The 17,924-nt window shown below is 41.9% G+C and overlaps 1 protein-coding gene across 1 annotated transcript in view; it reads right to left on the reverse strand.

Annotated features, from left to right (window-relative positions):
- The window catches only part of RXFP2 (relaxin family peptide receptor 2), a 216,408-nt gene extending 212,004 nt beyond the window's left edge, over positions 1-4,404 (reverse strand). The window contains exon 1 of the mRNA XM_040340452.1: positions 4,169-4,404. Within this exon, the coding sequence (XP_040196386.1) occupies positions 4,169-4,271 (103 nt within the window). The 5' untranslated portion in view covers positions 4,272-4,404. The remainder of the gene's footprint in view (positions 1-4,168) is intronic.
- Positions 4,405-17,924: the final 13,520 nt, after the last annotated feature.

Raw genomic sequence — 17,924 nt, forward strand, 5'->3', positions numbered from 1 at the left:
AGGTAGGAGGCAGACTGCCTCCCCTGTGTATCTATCACTCTCAGTGCCATCATGGGGCCACCAAATTTCGGGGCAGCTTGTGCTCAAGGACCAGCTGCTTTGGTGAAAGTGCAGGGGCCCCCCATGTAGCTGGGGCCCCTGGGCAGTGCCCAGGTGTGCCCTCTCATTAAAGCGGAGGTTTACCCTAAAAAACATCTATGTACATCCAGCATACTAGCGTCAGCTACAGTATGCCTTTTTTTTTTGCGCTGTATTTACCGTTTAATCCTTCAGTTTCTTTTCAGACTAGTAGGCGTTCCTATGAAGAGGGGAACATGATTGACGTCCGGCTATGGTGCGTCACGCGTTCCGAAAATAGCCGGACTAGGTCTCGGCTCTTCACGGCGCTATACGGCGCCTGCGCACGGACTAGAAGCTGACTGCGCAGGCGCCTTATACAGCCGAGTCCTATTTCGGCTATTTTCGGAACGCGTGACGCGCCATAGCCGGACGTCAATCATGAAACTGCAGGATTAAACGGTAAGTACAGCGCAAAAAAAAAGGCATACTGTAGCTGACGCTAGTATGCTGGACGGGATGGTATATAATTATTTTCGGGTGAACCTCCGCTTTAAGACAGCCCTGGCTAAGGAGTCCAGACACGTAGCTACACATGTAAACTGAGACCAAACAATGTACAGTAAATATCCTTAATGTGAGATTTATTTACAGTGAAAACACACAAACAAGCATACACAGCAAATAGTGAACATAAACAAACCCCAGCAAACAAGAACCAAAACACAATGACAAAATAACTAAGGAACCTAAGAACTGATTATATACAAAATATACACAATATGATAGACAAGGGTAACAGGGAATACAGGGATGCAAGGAATATGGGATCAAGAGTGGGTACTAGGGCAGAGAGCAGGGTTGGAGGATGGATCAGGATATCGGGAAACATGAGCACAAGGATCTGACAGCAAAAGGGAAAGCAGAATAGTGAAGCCCTGGGGAAAGGGAGGAGCAGCCTTAAATAGCCACCTGGCAACTGAACACTGGTGTAACTTGATTATTACAGCCTGCTGGCTTCTGGGAGACACCTGCTGGTGGGAACTGGGACTGCAGCAAACAGTCCACCGCAGCACAGTGCCACCAGCAGATGAACTCAATCCTAACTGATTGCCCCCTTAAAGGGGTTGTAAAGGTAAAAAAAAAAAAAAAATCCTAAATAGCTTCCTTTACCTTAGTGCAGTCCTCCTTCACTTACCTCATCCTTCAATTTTGCTTTTAAATGTCCTTATTTCTTCAGAGAAATCCTCACTTCCTGTTCTTCTGTCTGTAACTCCACACAGTAATGCAAGGCTTTCTCCCTGGTGTGGAGTGTCGTGATCGCCCCCTCCCTTGGACTGCAGGAGAGTCAGGACGCTCTCTAGGTTGCAGATAGAGAAAGGAGCTGTGTGTTAGTGGGCGTCCTGACTCTCCTGTAGTCCAAGGGAGGGGGCGAGCACGACACTCCACACCAGGGAGAAAGACTCACATTACTGTGTGGAGTTACAAACAGAAGAACAGGAAGTGAGGATTTCTCAGAAGAAATAGGGACATTTAAAAGCAAAATCGAAGGATGAGGTAAGTGAAGGAGGACTGCACCAAGGTAAAGGAAGCTATTTAGGAAAAACATTTTTTAACTTTACAACCCTTTTAAGGAGCAGCCACTGGACGCTCCATAGGGCTCCACCACCAGGGTCTGCAGGCTGCCTGGGTACCCTTCTGCCAAGGTCTGAAGTCTGGCTTTGAACCCCAAAACTGTTTCCTGCTGATCAGATCAACACCGAAGGCTTACAATTCTTAAACGCAACCTGTGTTCCAATGTTGGGACACTGAAAGATACCTGGATGCTTAATGCCAGTGTCCCTGGTCCACGCAGGTACCCTGACACCAGGGTGTCCCATCACAACTGGACCACCTCTCTCTCTGTTGCTAGAGATTGCTGTGTGTTTTACCTGCCACTCAGGTCTACCCAGGGCATACGTTACCCCACTTGGGTCCCCAAATGCACTAGGGATCGCAGAGATGACACGTTGGTCAGTAAAAAGTTCATATGGAACACTGCCACTTCCCATAGGACCTCTACTACTGGGGCTGTAATAGCAGCAGCAGTTCACGTGTTCAGAGTGGATATTAGGACCTCCTGACCTTGGCATAACACAATCAGCTGGCCGTGAAAAGAACTTGGGGCCCACAACAGGAGGGATCGTAATCCACACAGATAACTCATTCGTGCCATATAACACCGGAACTGCAGAAACCTCAGACACATTAGCAGGTGGGAGTTTAACCCAATCAAGAAAGTCCAGCTTGACAGCAAGTATTGGCATAGTCTAGCTGGGCGACGGCCCAGGAATCAGCATAGTCCAGCTGGGCGATGGTAGGAGAATCAGCATAATCCAACTAGGCAACAGCCCAGGAATCAGCATAGTCCAGTTGGGCAGCGGCCCGGGAAGCGGCATATCAGGAATCAGCATAGTCCAGCTGGGCAGCAGGCTGCAGCATGGAGGAGGACTGGATCTCACCGGCAGCAGTATGGAGGAGGACTGGATCTCACTGGCAGCAGTCAGCAGCATGGAGGAGGACTGGATCTCCTCGACAGTCAGCAGCATGGAGGAGGACTAGATCTCATTGGCAACAGTCAGCAGCATAGAGGAGGACTGGATACCATCAGCTGGCAAAATGGATAGTGGCAGAGTTGTAAGAGCAGGAGAAAAGTTATGTTTCTTTTTGTGGTTAGATACTGGAGTCATGCAAGTAATTGTATTGTGCTGACCATAGTTTACTGCTGATGGAAAAGTAGTAACAGTACTAGAGAGAGAATAAAGGGAAGAGTAGCAAAAGTACAGGAAGAGGCCTGAGACGTTGCTATGGGTAACGGTACTGCAGGGGGGCCTTTAATGGATTACCTACAGAGGAAGTATGGTTACTGGTGGCAGGGTACTCCTTGTAGAAGGACATTTTATGTGTCAGTGTTCTGTGAAGTTGACTTTAAGGATACTTAAAGTGGATGTAAACCCAACAATTGTTTTTGATGTCACAATGTAGAGTATAAGATTTTCTATCATCTGTGCCCAGTCTTGCCACACAGAGTTAATCCAGCTCTGAGCAATCCTCTTTTACTGTTCAGTGAAAATTAACAGACTTCCAGATAAAACCCTGTCTAAATAAAAAGTCCTTTCCTCTCTCCTTGCTTTAAGTGACAGGTTATTTACATATCTAGCTTGTACATGTTTATCTTATGTTATGTTTATCATAATATGAGGTTATCCACAGTATAAAAAGTGAGAAATCCACCCCTCCCCCACATAACACATCCTGGTAATATACAATGAACTGCGAATCACCTCATATTATGATAAACAGAACATAACATATGATAAACATGTCCAAGCTAGATATGTAAATAACCTGTCACTCAAAGCAAGGAGAGAGGAATGGACTTTTTATTTAGACAGGGTTTTATCTGGAAGTCTGTTAATTTTCACTGAACAATAAACGAGGATTGCTCAGAGCTGGATTAACTCTGTGTGGCAAGACTGGGCACAGATGATAGGAAATCGTATACTCTACATTGTGACATAAAAAAAATGGGTTTACATCCACTTTAAGTGCAATAAGTGGAAAAAAACAACTTTTTTCTATGCCTCTCGCTTACTGTCTGGAATAGTTTCCTCTAATCCCCCCATCACCTAGTTTAAAAGTTCCTGTAAGTTTTGACCATCTTCTCCTCCAAAACCCTCACATTTAGGTGCAGTCCATCCTTGCTTTAGAGCCGGTTACTGACCAAAAATTCAGCTCAGTTCTCCAGGAACCCAAAACCTTTCTTCCTACAGCAGTTCCTCGACCACTTGCTAGGTTCTCTAAGCTCCTGCCACCTCTCTGGCTTGAGGAACAGTATAGGCAATATTTCTGAGAATATTGCCTCTGAGATCCCTTTTTCAATACAGCTTATTCTACTTTAATAGAATAATGTAGGAAAACTACTAGATCTGTGTAAAAGCTAGAAATGTAATTGTTTTCTCCAACGAGACCACACAGGTCCTTTTTTTTCTCCTCCAGACATTGTTATTCAATACATATTTAATTAAAATCTAAAACAATTAGAAAACAGTAGAAAACAATAATAGCTCACCACAATATTCTTCATCAGCCCCATTCTCACAGTCTTTTACACCGTCACAGTGAAATGCACGTGGAAGGCATACAGTAAGGTTTCCACATGGAAAGTAGCCCATTCTGCAGACCGAATCGGTCAAGGAATCTACAGGGATAGAGAGAGAGAATTCATATAGTTAAATATTTTTTATTAGCTTAGATGTGTTTTAGAACTAAAAAATCGCACTTCTCAAAAAATGATGAAATTTTAGAAGCAAGTTATTTTTTAAGCAGATGTAAGGCTAACCTGACCCTGTTAGTCTATATATAGTCTGTTTGTAGACACATACATAGAAACTTTGAGATCCTTTACAGTTCTCAACTAAGTGGAGGAGGTTAGGGTGAGACATAGCACAGGCATGAAAGATAATATCTCCCAGATGATTTTGGAACATCTTGGAATTTCCAGGAAGACGTGCAGGCTAATTCATTAAGGCAGCGCCAGGGACAGTGATCATGTGCCCAGATGTTACTTCAGTTAATTGAATTATGATTTATTACTTGAACTGTAGAAACATATTAGTTCAGCAAATTGTTTGGGTAAACCTGGAATGCAAGGATTGAAAGCAAGGGCATAATTACAAATCATAGGACCACCAACAGCATATATTCATGGTGCAGAACCCAGCAGTCACAATTTATATTCTTAAAGAAAGTAGTGGTCAATAGAAGGAACAATGCCTAATGTCAATGGTCAGCAGGACAGAAAAAAACATGTCAGTGGGAGGAAAGAAAAACTGCCCCGAAAAATGGAGGTCAGTAGGAGTTAAAAAAAAAATGCCCTGGTGTCAGTGTTTTAAAAGAGGATCCATACCCAATTAATGTTTACTGTTTTTGTGGACACTTCCAAACTTTATGATCTCTGAGGCCTCGTACACACGACCGTTTTCCTCGACAGAATCCATCAAGAAACTTGGTGGCAGAGCTTTTTTGCCGAGGAAAACGGTCGTGTGTATGTTTTTTATAGAGGAAACTGTTGAGGATCTCGACGAGAAAAAAAGAGAACAAGTTCTCTTTTTCCTCAACGGGAGTCTCAATTTCCTCGTTGGGCTGGTTTTCGACGAGAAACACGTTCGTGTGTATGCTAAGAAACCCGCGCCTGCTCAGAATAAAGTATGAGACGGGAGCGCACCTTCGGTAAAAGTAGCGTTTGTAATGGAGATAGCACATTTGTCATGCTGTAACTGTCTGAAAAGTGCAAATCGTCTCTTACCAAACTTTTACTTAACACGCAGTAACATAAGATTAGAAAAAGCAGCCTCAAGGGTTGTGCCAGTGGAATCGAACTTCCCCTGCCATTGTATGTGTTGTACGTCACCGCGTTTGAGAACGAGGAGATTTGGTCTTGACAGTGTGTATGCAAAGAAAGCTTGTCAAGTTTCTGCACAAGCCTGACAAGGAACTTGTCGAGGAAAACGATGTTTCATTTACGACGAGTTCCTCGGTCTTGTGTACGAGGCCTCATAGTTTCTAATTAGGAGTAAGCAATTGAAGTGACAGCAGAGACACAGGGATATTATCTCCCAGATGATTTTGAAACTTCTCAGGACTTCCGAAAACATTGCAGGCTAATTCAATAAGTGCAAGGAACAATGTTTACGTACCCAGATTTTACTTCAGAAAACTGAAATCATTATTGGTTACTAGAACTCTAGAAACATTATACATTATTTCAGTGACTTGTTTTGGAAAACCTAGGATGCAGAGTTTGAAAGAAGGATAATAACTAGAAATCAAACTGCCCCAAAGCAAAATTTTCAATGGGCCACACAACCACATGTGTTAATGGTGCAGAGCCCTGTGGTCATATTTCATATTCTTAAAAAAAGAGAATAGACAAAAAAAGGCAATGGCCCATAGGTGAATATAATGCTCCATTTTCAGTGGTTAGTAGAAATGACAAATGCCTAATTTCAGTAATCAGAAGGAGAAAAAGAGCCTGTCAGTGGGAGGAAAGAAAAAATGCCATGGCGTGAGTGTCACTCATTGCTCTGGTCTCAGTGGCACTGGTCAGTAGTGAGATACAATATCCTTTAGGTGGTCAGTAGAAATGCCTTGACTTTAGTGTCAGTGAAAGTAAAATATTGGGGACATTGTAGGGTGCTGGGGGGCACTGTGAAGGGCTTTTTAGGGGCTTGGGAACACTGTGGGTAGCTTTGGGGGGACTGGAGCATTATGGGGGTCTTTGAAGTGACCTGGAGCTCTACAGCAGGCTAGGGGGCACTGTTGGGCAATTTGTGGGTAAAGGGGAGCCCCAAGGAAAGCATGGGGGCACTATAGCAAACTCTGCAAAAGATTACATTGGCACTGAGGGGAGCTTAGGGGCTTTATAGGGAGGGTCATTTTGGGGAATATTACTGTTCCATTGTAAGGAGGCTCTGGAGGAGGCTTGGAAGCACTGTGCAGGGCTGGGGGCACTACACTGTATAGGTCTGTAGAACAGCAGATAGTGTCAAGAAAGATTTCTCAACCCTTCGCTCCACTTGTTGCACCATATATTAAATTAAAGTGAAATTTCATCTTCTCTCCATTCATGTGACACATTTCAGGATTTCACTCCCCAGATGAGAGGACTCTAGCTGTTCACCAGCAGGAAATACATTGATCTTCAATGCCTTCCTGTGATGCCTGTTGATGCTATACCTAGAAAATGTACCGTCAGTGGTGTAGCTAGACTTTATTTCACCCAGCCAAAGGCTCAGTTCAGTGCCCCCCACCCCGAAAGAGGAATTATTTTTTTACAATATTATTTTTACAATATTATTATTATTGATGGACTATAATTGTAACTCAGTATGTTTCCTCATCATTCTCTACCTGTAGTTGTGTCTCTTTAATGCTGGGCGCCAGTGACTGTCATCATATTGGTGAGCGCAATCCAATGGATTGTGGGATTAGTAGTCCTTCTGACCAGTAATTCCAATGCCTAACCATACTCTGGGACTACACATCCCAGAGCTCCTTGCTGCCAGTCAAAGAGGCTATAAAGGAGATTGGAGATGCTCTTTTCTTCCTGGGCCTTGTGGAATGCACACCTCTCCTTGAAGGGGAGAGAGAGGTTGCGGCCTACCATGCAGTGTTCAAGTGATTTCAACCCTGGCCTTGGAACGCCCCAACTCTGCTTGCTGTTCGTCAGACATCTACGTGGCACCAACTCAGCAGTTTGACATCACATTTATCTATGCTCCGCACCCGTGGGTCATCGCTGACGGTTCCATTGATGGACGTTTATTCCCGGGTCACTGTCTGCAAGGCATCTAATTCTGTTCAGTGGTTGGTGAGAGGGCAAATGCCCAGCTTCTGCAATCTTTCCCTGGTCACTGTATTTGAACACTGTGTACAGACACCTTAACCTTGGGAACACTTTACTGCAATTCTATTTGAACACTGTACATAGACACTTTTACCTACTACCATTAGTCTTTCTAAGCCAGTCAGTCTGTTAATGCATCACTGTGCCTTATTGGATATAATCTAATGAGCTCCAACTGCCGGTGAAGACTATCAGGCCTGCACCTCAGACATTGCTGTTGCTACTATTTAAAGGGCCCTATACTATCCTTATTCTGTCTGATCTCTCATTAAATAGTTAAATAGGCCGGCCTGAGGTTCCCCTTTAGAGTGTAACCAACCCCTTTCCCCCTAGTTTCAGCCCTGCGTACCATTCCAGCATCAGGCAACCACTCCTAATCTGCAGAGCATCCTGGATCCTAGAACACTAAGGGGACTTTCCTTCAGCCCACCAGTCCTCATCTCAAGAGCCCCAGGGACTGTTCAGTAATGGGAGGAATTTTAGGCATTGCATTACATCAATATTAATCTCACCTTTCTCATGTCAAAGTCTCTTAATTATTTTTTATTACAGTTTCAAAATACACTATACTTTCCACATTATATTAATGAAGAAAAAAATAAGGAAGTAAATACACAGTAAATAACCAACAGACTTTCCTTTTTTCTGTGAAAATTGCCTTCAGCAAATGGCAAATACCATAAATTAAAACCAGGAACACAGAATTCAGCCATTAGATTACATCTAAAAACTAGCTAATAAATATTTCCCCCTTGAGTAAATGTTATATAAATATATACTGCAACTGTAAGTTCATTCAGAGCAGATTTAGGCTCTGTTAAGAAAACAACAATTTTGGCATCACTGGCAGAGGCAAGATGCACATCAGATGTTAATAAAGGACATTCACATTAACACACCTACTTTTGAAATCTGAATAAAGCATATAAGAGGAATAATAAAATTAGAAGACAAGTAAGCAGGGCCTGTTCAGAGCTGTGCATTATCATACCTCAATAAATGTCAACACATGGAATATGTTCAGTGCAATTCCATTCACCTAGCCAGTGCCCCACAACATAAAGGGAGATATTTACTAAAACTGGTGTGTGCAAACTCTGGTGCAGCTCCGCAGAGAAACCAATCAGTTTCCAGGTTTTATTGTCAAAGCTTAACCACTTAAGACCCGGACCATTATGCAGGTTAAGGACCTTGCCCCTTTTTGCGATTCCACACTGCTTCGCTTTAACTGACAATTGCACGGTCGTGCGACGTGGCTCCCAAACAAAATTGGCGTTCTTTTTTTCCCACAAATAGAGCTTTCTTTTGGTGGTATTTTATCACCTCTGCGGTTTTTATTTTTTGCGCTATAAACAAAAATATAGCGAAATTTAAAAAAAAAATTCAATATTTTTGACGTTGCTATATTAAATATCCCCCAAAAATATATAAAAAAACTTTTTTTCCCTCAGTTTAGGCCGATACATATTCTTCTACTTATTTTTGGTAAAAAAAATTGCAATAAGCGTTTATTTATTGGTTTGCGCAAAAATTATAGCGTTTACAAATAGGGGATAGTTTTATGGCATTTTTATTAATAACTTTTTTTTTACTAGTAATAGTGGCGATCATCGATTTTTATCCTGACTGCGACATTATGATGGACACATCGGACACTTTTGACACATTTTTGGGAACATTATCATTTTCACAGCGAAAAGTGCTGTAAAAATGCACTGGTTACTGTAAAAATGACACTGGCAGTGAAGGGGTTAACCACTAGGTGGCGCTAAGGGGTTAAGTGTGCCCTAAGGGAGTGATTCTTACTGTAGGGGGCGTGGCTGTAGGCATGATGTCACTGATCGTCGTTCCCTATATCAGGCAACAGATGATCAGTGTCACTGCCACACACCTCTCCCCGTTCTTCAGCTCCTGTGACCCGATCGTGGGACACCGGTGGCGATCGGGAACACGGGTCCCGCGGGCGCAGTCACGGAGCTTCGACGCATATGTGCAGGAGGCGGTCCTTAAGTGGTTAATTGGAAAAGGTGAAGTTAGAAGCTAATTGGCTGCAGCGCTGATCAGTGTATTCTGACTATGGGGAAGTATCCCTGCTTTTAGAACACAAAGGTTCTATCCTCCACATCGAATGTGTGGATAGGGGAATCTAGTCTTTTTTTTGTTATTCTTGGTTACAACTTGGTCTATGCTTGCCTTCTAACACGTAGAATGGTATCGGGAACAATACAAAGTTACAATGAAAGTGGTAGGGTTTGCATAATGTAGATTCAGGTGCTAATAGAATAACTTCAACAGAGACAGATACTAGAAAAAAGCCTATCAATATACTGAGTACATGCACACTAACCAGTGATGGATTGATAATTTACAATCTGAGTAGCAAATTAAAGACATCCATAAAATAGTTTAATTTCCGGCACGTGCCGGAAATGTAACAATCCTATTGGTTGTGCCCTCAACCAAACTGTCAAACCATCCAATGGCTGGTGTCATAACTGATCACATATGCAGCATGATGGCAGCTGCAGATTAAACAGAGGCAAAGATGGCAGCTTCCTTGGCTGAAAACTATAGGGAGGTTTACTTCCACTTTAAGTAACACATGGTTCTTGATTATCAGACTGTGTACGCAATAAAATAATTATGATTTCATTATGCAAGTTTACATTTACAAACTGATTACAAATTGATTGACTAATCTAAAGGAAGGATTTTGAAGAGAGGCCATGTAATGAAGTGCTATACAAAGCCTGTGTAACACGCATTCTGTATTGGGAATTCATGGCATTCACACTTCCTGACTTTCTCATTTATTGTGAAGTATCATCAGTCTATTTGCAGCTTTTTTGCTCATTTGATCATTATTAATTCAGTCTGGTATTTGTGCTACTTCTTTGACCTTCTGTTTCATATTAAAAACACATCTTAAAAGGTGAACTTTATTAACCACTTCAATACCCGCCCATAGTCATTTGACGTCAACAGATAGGATCTCCCATCCTGGGTGGACGTCATATGAAGTCCTGGGCTTTGTGGGGGGGATATCTGAATGATGCCTGCAGCTAGAGGCATCATTCAGATATCATTTGTTAGTGCCGGCGATTCTGTGCAATATAAGAACGATCACAGCGGCGGTTCCACCGCTTGATCGCTCTTATAGGTGGCGGGAGGGGACATCCCCCCTCCCGCCGCCATCCGGTGCTTCTCCGGGCTCTCCCGTGCCATCGGGGGCCCGGAGAAAGAATTGTCCGGTGCAGACAGGAAGCATAGAGATGGTCACCAGTCATCTCTATGATTGTCGGAGGCCCAGGCGCGAAGTGATGACGTCACGCCCGGATACCCGTAAGTAAACAAAGCCGCGATTGCGGCTTGTAAGCAACACTAATCATGAGATCGGTCTTATTGACCCCGCATCTCTCCATAAAGAGGACCTGTCACACACATTTCCTATTTCAAGGGATGTTTACATTCCTTGTAATAGGAATAAAAGTGAACAAAAAAAAAATGAAAGAAAAAGTATATATAAAAAAAAAAAAAAAAGAATAAAAAAAAATTAAACCGCCCCTGTCCCCGGTAGCTTGCGCGCAGAAGCGAGCGCACACGTAAGTCCCGCCAACATATGTAAACGCTGTTTAAACCACATATGTGAGGTATCGCCGCGTGCGTTAGAGTGCCAGCAACAATTCTAGCACTAGATCTCCTCTGTAAATCTAAACTGGTAACCTGTAAAAATTTTCAAAGTGCTGCCTATGGAGATTTTTAAGTACCAAAGTTTGGCGCAATTCCATGAGTGTGCGCTATTTTAAAGCGTGACATGTTAGGTATCTATTTACTCTGTGTTACATAATCTTTCATATTTTACCAAAAAATTTGGCTAACTTTACTGTTTTGTTTTATTTTTTTTATTTATGAAACAATTTTTTTCCAAAAAAAAGGCATTGAAAAAATATTGTGCAAATACCGTGTAAGATAAAACGTTGCAATGACCGTCGTTTTATTTCCTAGGGTGTCTGCTAAAAAAAACATATATAATGTTTGGGGGTTCTGAGTAATTTTCTAGCAAAAGAATGATGATTTGTACATGTAGGAGAGAAGTGCCAGAATAGGCTCTGTATTTACGTGGGTATAAAAGCCCGGTATTGAAGTGGTTAAGCTATAAGAAAAAAACAATGTATTACCTGGTTTGTGAAACAACTAATTTAGCAGCACGCTAACTGCAAGAAGGGCATTCAAACTAAGAGTCGTGATGGCTCTGCTATAGCTGAACTTACTGAAAGGAGTGCGGAGTGAGCAAAGGGGTGACTTCATCAGTGTGCTGCTTCTCCTTCATTGTCCAGTCACCAGGCTGATAGTCTGTTTGTGGAAAAGGAGTCCCACAGCTGCAATAGAAGCTACGAATCCAGCTTTGCTGTCTGAAAAGTTGTTCTAATATCAAAATTTGCTGTAGAGAACTAAAAACTGTTTGTCAAGTAAACAAAAAACTTTGTATGCGCTCTTTGTATCTGAAGTTCTGTTTGACAGGTGTAGCCGGAATCCTAGCTGTCTGTGTGATCCCCAAGCTTCCCTGCTGTGCAGCTTCAGAGCAACTCTTTTTGTGATCCCGGCTTGTTCCACCTCTCTCTTGGCAAGCAGCATAGGCACCAGTCAGGATAGAATATGTAAGGCAATTTAGATAATCAGCAACTCTTGGGAGAGTTGCTGATTATCTAAATTGCCTTACATATTCTATCCTGAATTTGAGATTGGATGAGAGGAGGTTACACAGTGTCCTGTAGCAAGATTTTATACACCAAAAAGTGCTGCCAGACTTTTGTGGTCTTTACCTGAGATATTATCGTTACCACTGAGTTGATCGATAGACGTCTGGGGATCAGTCCCTACTTTAATCTACCCAGCTGACACTCTGAGGGGGATACAAGTTTGGCAATCATAGATTGACGCCCGCTGTGTTTTTCTACATGTGAGTGCATACCGAGACCTTACTCTCACCTTTCCAGGTTCCCTCAGTGTCACGCTATATGCACCCTGTGTTTATCTTCTCTCTTCCATGCTACATACTGGCTACTGAGATCTGCCCTAGGGACTAAGGAGAAGGTGCTTGCCAGTTTCCATATCCAGCTCTACCTGTGATATCCTTTAGCTGTTTGGACAAACAGCAATGAGGTGAGCTGCTAGTGCACTCAGGTGATATCACTGAAGATTCTACTCAGCATGCTGCATTTGGTGGAGTTTTTTTGGACACTGCTTTGTGGACTATTTATTTGACTTTTATATTTAATCACTTTATGGATGGGACTTTATCACATGTATGATTTTATTCCAAATTACTATCCATATTATATATGCACATTATTCCACGTATTTTGTTTTTTTTGGATGCATTAGTATGTGTACTGTGTGTTCACTGCTATCTATTTGAACATTTTAGGTGTTCGCTCACTGTATCATTTACATGCACTTTATTTTTACTGTTCATTGCAGTATCATAGTAATTTTCTTTTGTCACTGTCTATTTTACTCACTTACTCTCTTACCCTTTCCTAATCCCCTTCCCCACCGCGCAGTCACCATTCTTTACACATTTATTTTTTCTGTCAGGATCAGATCCACAGGTCACTGCTGCAGTCCCCTTACCCCACCCATTAGACAGCGCAGGAGTTCTCCACCTTCACACTCTATTCTAAGTTACTTGGCATAGCTATTACACTGTCTAGCAGGGTGTGTTTACATCTACATTCGTTATGCTCATTTATGCTCAACCACCATTTATTCCACCCCATACCAATATATTGAGTTCATTTAACTTACTTGCTCACTTGACAGTCTTGTGTCTATTTTCTGGTAGTAATTCACATCCAGGTTAAAGGTATCTATATGTACTTGCAGTGACTTTCATTCAACCAGGTGTGACAGAGGAGCTGAGGTTTTTCTTGGATTTGAGGTGCAGAATACAGGGAGTGCAGAATTATTAGGCAAATTAGTATTTTGACCACATCATCCTCTTTATGCATGTTGTCTTACTCCAAGCTGTATAGGCTCGAAAGCCTACTACCAATTAAGCATATTAGGTGATGTGCATCTCTGTAATGAGAAGGTGTGTGGTCTAATGACATCAACACCCTATATCAGGTGTGCATAATTATTAGTCAACTTCCTTTTCTTTGGCAAAATGGGTCAAAAGAAGGACTTGACAGGCTCAGAAAAGTCAAAAATAGTGAGATATCCTGCAGAGGGATGCAGCACTCTTAAAATTGCAAAGCTTCTGAAGCGTGATCATCGAACAATCAAGCGTTTCATTCAAAATAGTCAACAGGGTCGCAAGAAGCGTGTGGAAAAACCAAGGCGCAAAATAACTGCCCATGAACTGAGAAAAGTCAAGCGTGCAGCTGCCAAGATGCCACTTGCCACCAGTTTGGCCATATTTCAGAGCTGCAACATCACTGGAGTGCCCAAAAGCACAAGGTGTGCAATACTCAGAGACATGGCCAAGGTAAGAAAGGCTGAAAGACGACCACCACTGAACAAGACACACAAGCTGAAACGTCAAGACTGGGCCAAGAAATATCTCAAGACTGATTTTTCTAAGGTTTTATGGACTGATGAAATGAGAGTGAGTCTTGATGGGCAGATGGATGGGCCCGTGGCTGGATTGGTAAAGGGCAGAGAGCTCCAGTCCGACTCAGACGCCAGCAAGGTGGAGTACTGGTTTGGGCTGGTATTTTCAAAGATGAGCTTGTGGGGCCTTTTCGGGTTGAGGATGGAGTCAAGCTCAACTCCCAGTCCTACTGCCAATTTCTGGAAGACACCTTCTTCAAGCAGTGGTACAGGAAGAAGTCTGCATCCTTCAAGAAAAACATGATTTTCATGCAGGACAATGCTCCATCACACGCGTCCAAGTACTCCACAGCGTGGCTGGCAAGAAAGGGTATAAAAGAAGAAAAACTGATCTGAACCCCATTGAGAACCTGTGGTCCATCATCAAATGTGAGATTTACAAGGAGGGAAAACAGTACACCTCTCTGAACAGTGTCTGGGAGGCTGTGGTTGCTGCTGCACGCAATGTTGATGGTGAACAGATCAAAACACTGACAGAATCCATGGATGGCAGGCTTTTGAGTGTCCTTGCAAAGAAAGGTGGCTATATTGGTCACTGATTTGTTTTTGTTTTGTTTTTGAATGTCAGAAATGTATATTTGTGAATGTTGAGATGTTATATTGGTTTCACTGGTAAAAATAAATAATTGAAATGGGTATATATATTTTTTTTGTTAAGTTGCCTAATAATTATGCACAGTAATAGTCACCTGCACACACAGATATCCCCCTAAAATAGCTAAAACTAAAAACAAACTAAAAACTACTTCCAAAAATATTCAGCTGTGATATTATTGAGTTTTTTGGGTTCGTTGAGAACATGGTTGTTGTTCAATAATAAAATTAATCCTCAAAAATAAAACTTGCCTAATAATTCTGCACTCCCTGTAGAGAACCCAAATTACCAAGCAGCTCCTTCCGGGGAAGCACTACACAGGGGAACCACATTTTTGTAAAAGAAAAAATGCTAGTAGGTAGACTTTTTTTCGGTAGAAAGACTTTGTATGTCTCTTTTACCAACAATGTATTTCCTTTACTACAAGGATTTTTTGAGTGCATTGCTTGTAGTGCTTGTGCATTGTATTTGTATTGAACACTCTTGGCATCTGTAAGATGCTGAGAGGGGGTGTTACGTGTTGGAATAAAGCACTTCAGCATTCATGTGTGGAAACTGAATCAGTACTGCTTAGTTCAATTCATATTCAGGATTCCTATTCATATTTTTTCAAATTTTCTTTAAATTTACATTTTTTTTTCGATTCGAAACGTTCAAAACGATACATTTCGAATCGGTCAAAACCAAAATGTTATATTTTTTTCAATTCGAATGAAGCAAAGTGAACAAACAAAATAAAAACTCTTTATCAAATGATTACAATGAGTCTTTAAATCACCTTTGGCTTAACAAAAACAGCATTTTTTCGAAATGGCACATTAATAACACACACAGTCTTTGACTTCATAAATATGTATACAGTTCAAATTCGATATAAAATTAGATTTGAATTTCAATTAGAATTTCCGAAATTTGGTAAAATTTTATTTCATTGTTTGGAGCATTCGGTAAACTTTGTTTATACTGTAATTCGGATATATCAAAAAATGTGTCTAAATATTAATTCTGAACGAAACGAACCTCACATGTCTAACAATTACCCCATGTCTGAGCATTTCAGCCCTATTCTGTTAAACCTCTATGTGCCAGACATGCCTTCATTATTTCATGGTCACCTTGTCGGTCAGTTTATCAAATGTTCCTATTTCTCCACTCTCAATCTGAAATTTTCAGTGTTCTATATTCAAACTCACCCAGTGACCTCACTGTTTTGCCCACTAAATGCAATAAATACTTACAAATTGAAAAGCTAGCAGTCGTTGACTACATAAAACTACCATACTGCGTGAGCAGCCAGCTTCAGGTCATGTGGGGTTCTCTTAGAACAGTGGTTCTCAACCTGGGGGTCGGGACCCCCTCGGGGGTCAAATGACAATTTTCCAGGGGTCACCGAATCCTGGACTGTTCCTGAATCCCGCACCACTCTCCCAGTCTTTTCACGTCCACCAGGGCTGTCCCTGGAGACTGTGGCCGGCCAGCTGGGCTGTTCCTGGAGCTTTCGGCCGCCCACTCAGTTCACGGCATGGCTGGGGGGCAGAGACTAGATATCAGCTGACTGCTGAAGAATGTGAAGTGGGAGGGGCTGGAGGAGACCCTATCTCCTGATTTTGGCATAGGTGTCACAGCTACGTGACACCACAAAGTCGGAGACACAGTGAATAACACTACCTGTGATTATAGTTGCTGTTAAAAGTCCCCACTACTGTTCTCAGATCAGCAGATGACCATGACCAAGAAATTTTATCAAGGGGTCACGGCACTAGAGGGTTGAGAACCACTGTCTTAGAAAGAATAACAAAAAGCTCCTAGTCATTCTTATTCTCAGTGTAAACTGTGAAAAAGGCTGCAATTGAATGCCTTGGCCATATTGAATTCTAACTTTGTAGCTTGTTGCTAACTTGGTGAAAACATACATATTTATTAAAACAGATTTTGCATTTTAGAGGACCATTAACAGCACCTGCTAGCAATATTAATAGTCACTATACTTAACATTACATCAGCACACTGCTTGTGGAATTTAGCTTAACACATAACAAAAACAAGTCAAAATAAAATGCGTAAATCAAGCAAAATAAAACATGAAACAATAGACCGTCCCATAAAAATAATCTTGAATAATTAATAATAATCATTCAGTATCACTCAGTACAAAAGGTGCAATCTCATCATCTTCTGGATTTTAACTCACCATATCACAATGGCCACCTGTTTAAAGAATATATAAACCCAACATTTCATATTCCTGATATGTGCCTGCTGTACCATGTACTTGTATGAGAAAGTATCCTGCTTTCTTCATATTGTTTCCTTTGTGTCAAATGCCTGTTGATACTGTCAGTCTCTCTGCTTTCCTATTAAAAACTGACCACACTAACCAGGAGAACACACTGTTGTCAGTTCTCTAGCTATTCAGGGAACTCAACCTGCTCTCCCCCCTCCACAAAGCCATTCACTGGGAAGTTCGGTGTGCTGCTGTTTGCCCCCCCCAGTACTTAAGCAGCTGACATCAGAGAGAAAGTGATCACTTATATAAAAAGAAAAGGGGGTAAGTAAAAGAGTCCTCCTTCACTTACCTTATCCTTCGACTTTGCTATTAAATGTCCTTATTTCTTCTGAGAAATCCTCACTTCCTGTTCTTCTGTCTGTAACTACACACCGTAATGCAAGGCTTTCTCCCTGGTGTGGAGAAAGCCTCTTGAGGGGGGAGGGGGCGAGCAGGCAATTCAGGACACTCTCTACTTTGCAGCTAGAGAAAGGAGCTGTGTTTTAGTGGGCATCCTGACACTCCTGCTCGCCCCCTCAAGAGGCTTTCTCCACACCAGGGAAACCTTGCATTACTGTGTCTAGTTACAGACAGAAGAACAGGAAGTGAGGATTTCTCAGAAGAAATAAGGACATTTAAAAGCAAAATCGAAGGATGAGGTAAGTGAAGGAGGACTGCACTAAGGTAAAGGAAGCTATTTAGGGTAAACCATTTTTACCTTTACAACCCCTTTAAGTTAGTCAAAAACACGTAATATTTGTTCCATTAATAATAGTGCCTACCCTCTAGAATTGTTGTTATGTCATCTTTCCTTGACGCATGGGGGGTTATTTACGAAAGGCAAATCCACTTTGCACTACAAGTGCAAAGTGCTCTTGAAATTGCACTAAAAGTGCACTTGGAAGTGCAGTCGCTGTAAATCTGAAAGGTAGATCTGAAAAGAG

This window comes from Rana temporaria, chromosome 2 (genome assembly GCF_905171775.1).
Source record: "Rana temporaria chromosome 2, aRanTem1.1, whole genome shotgun sequence".
Lineage (NCBI taxonomy): Eukaryota > Metazoa > Chordata > Amphibia > Anura > Ranidae > Rana > Rana temporaria.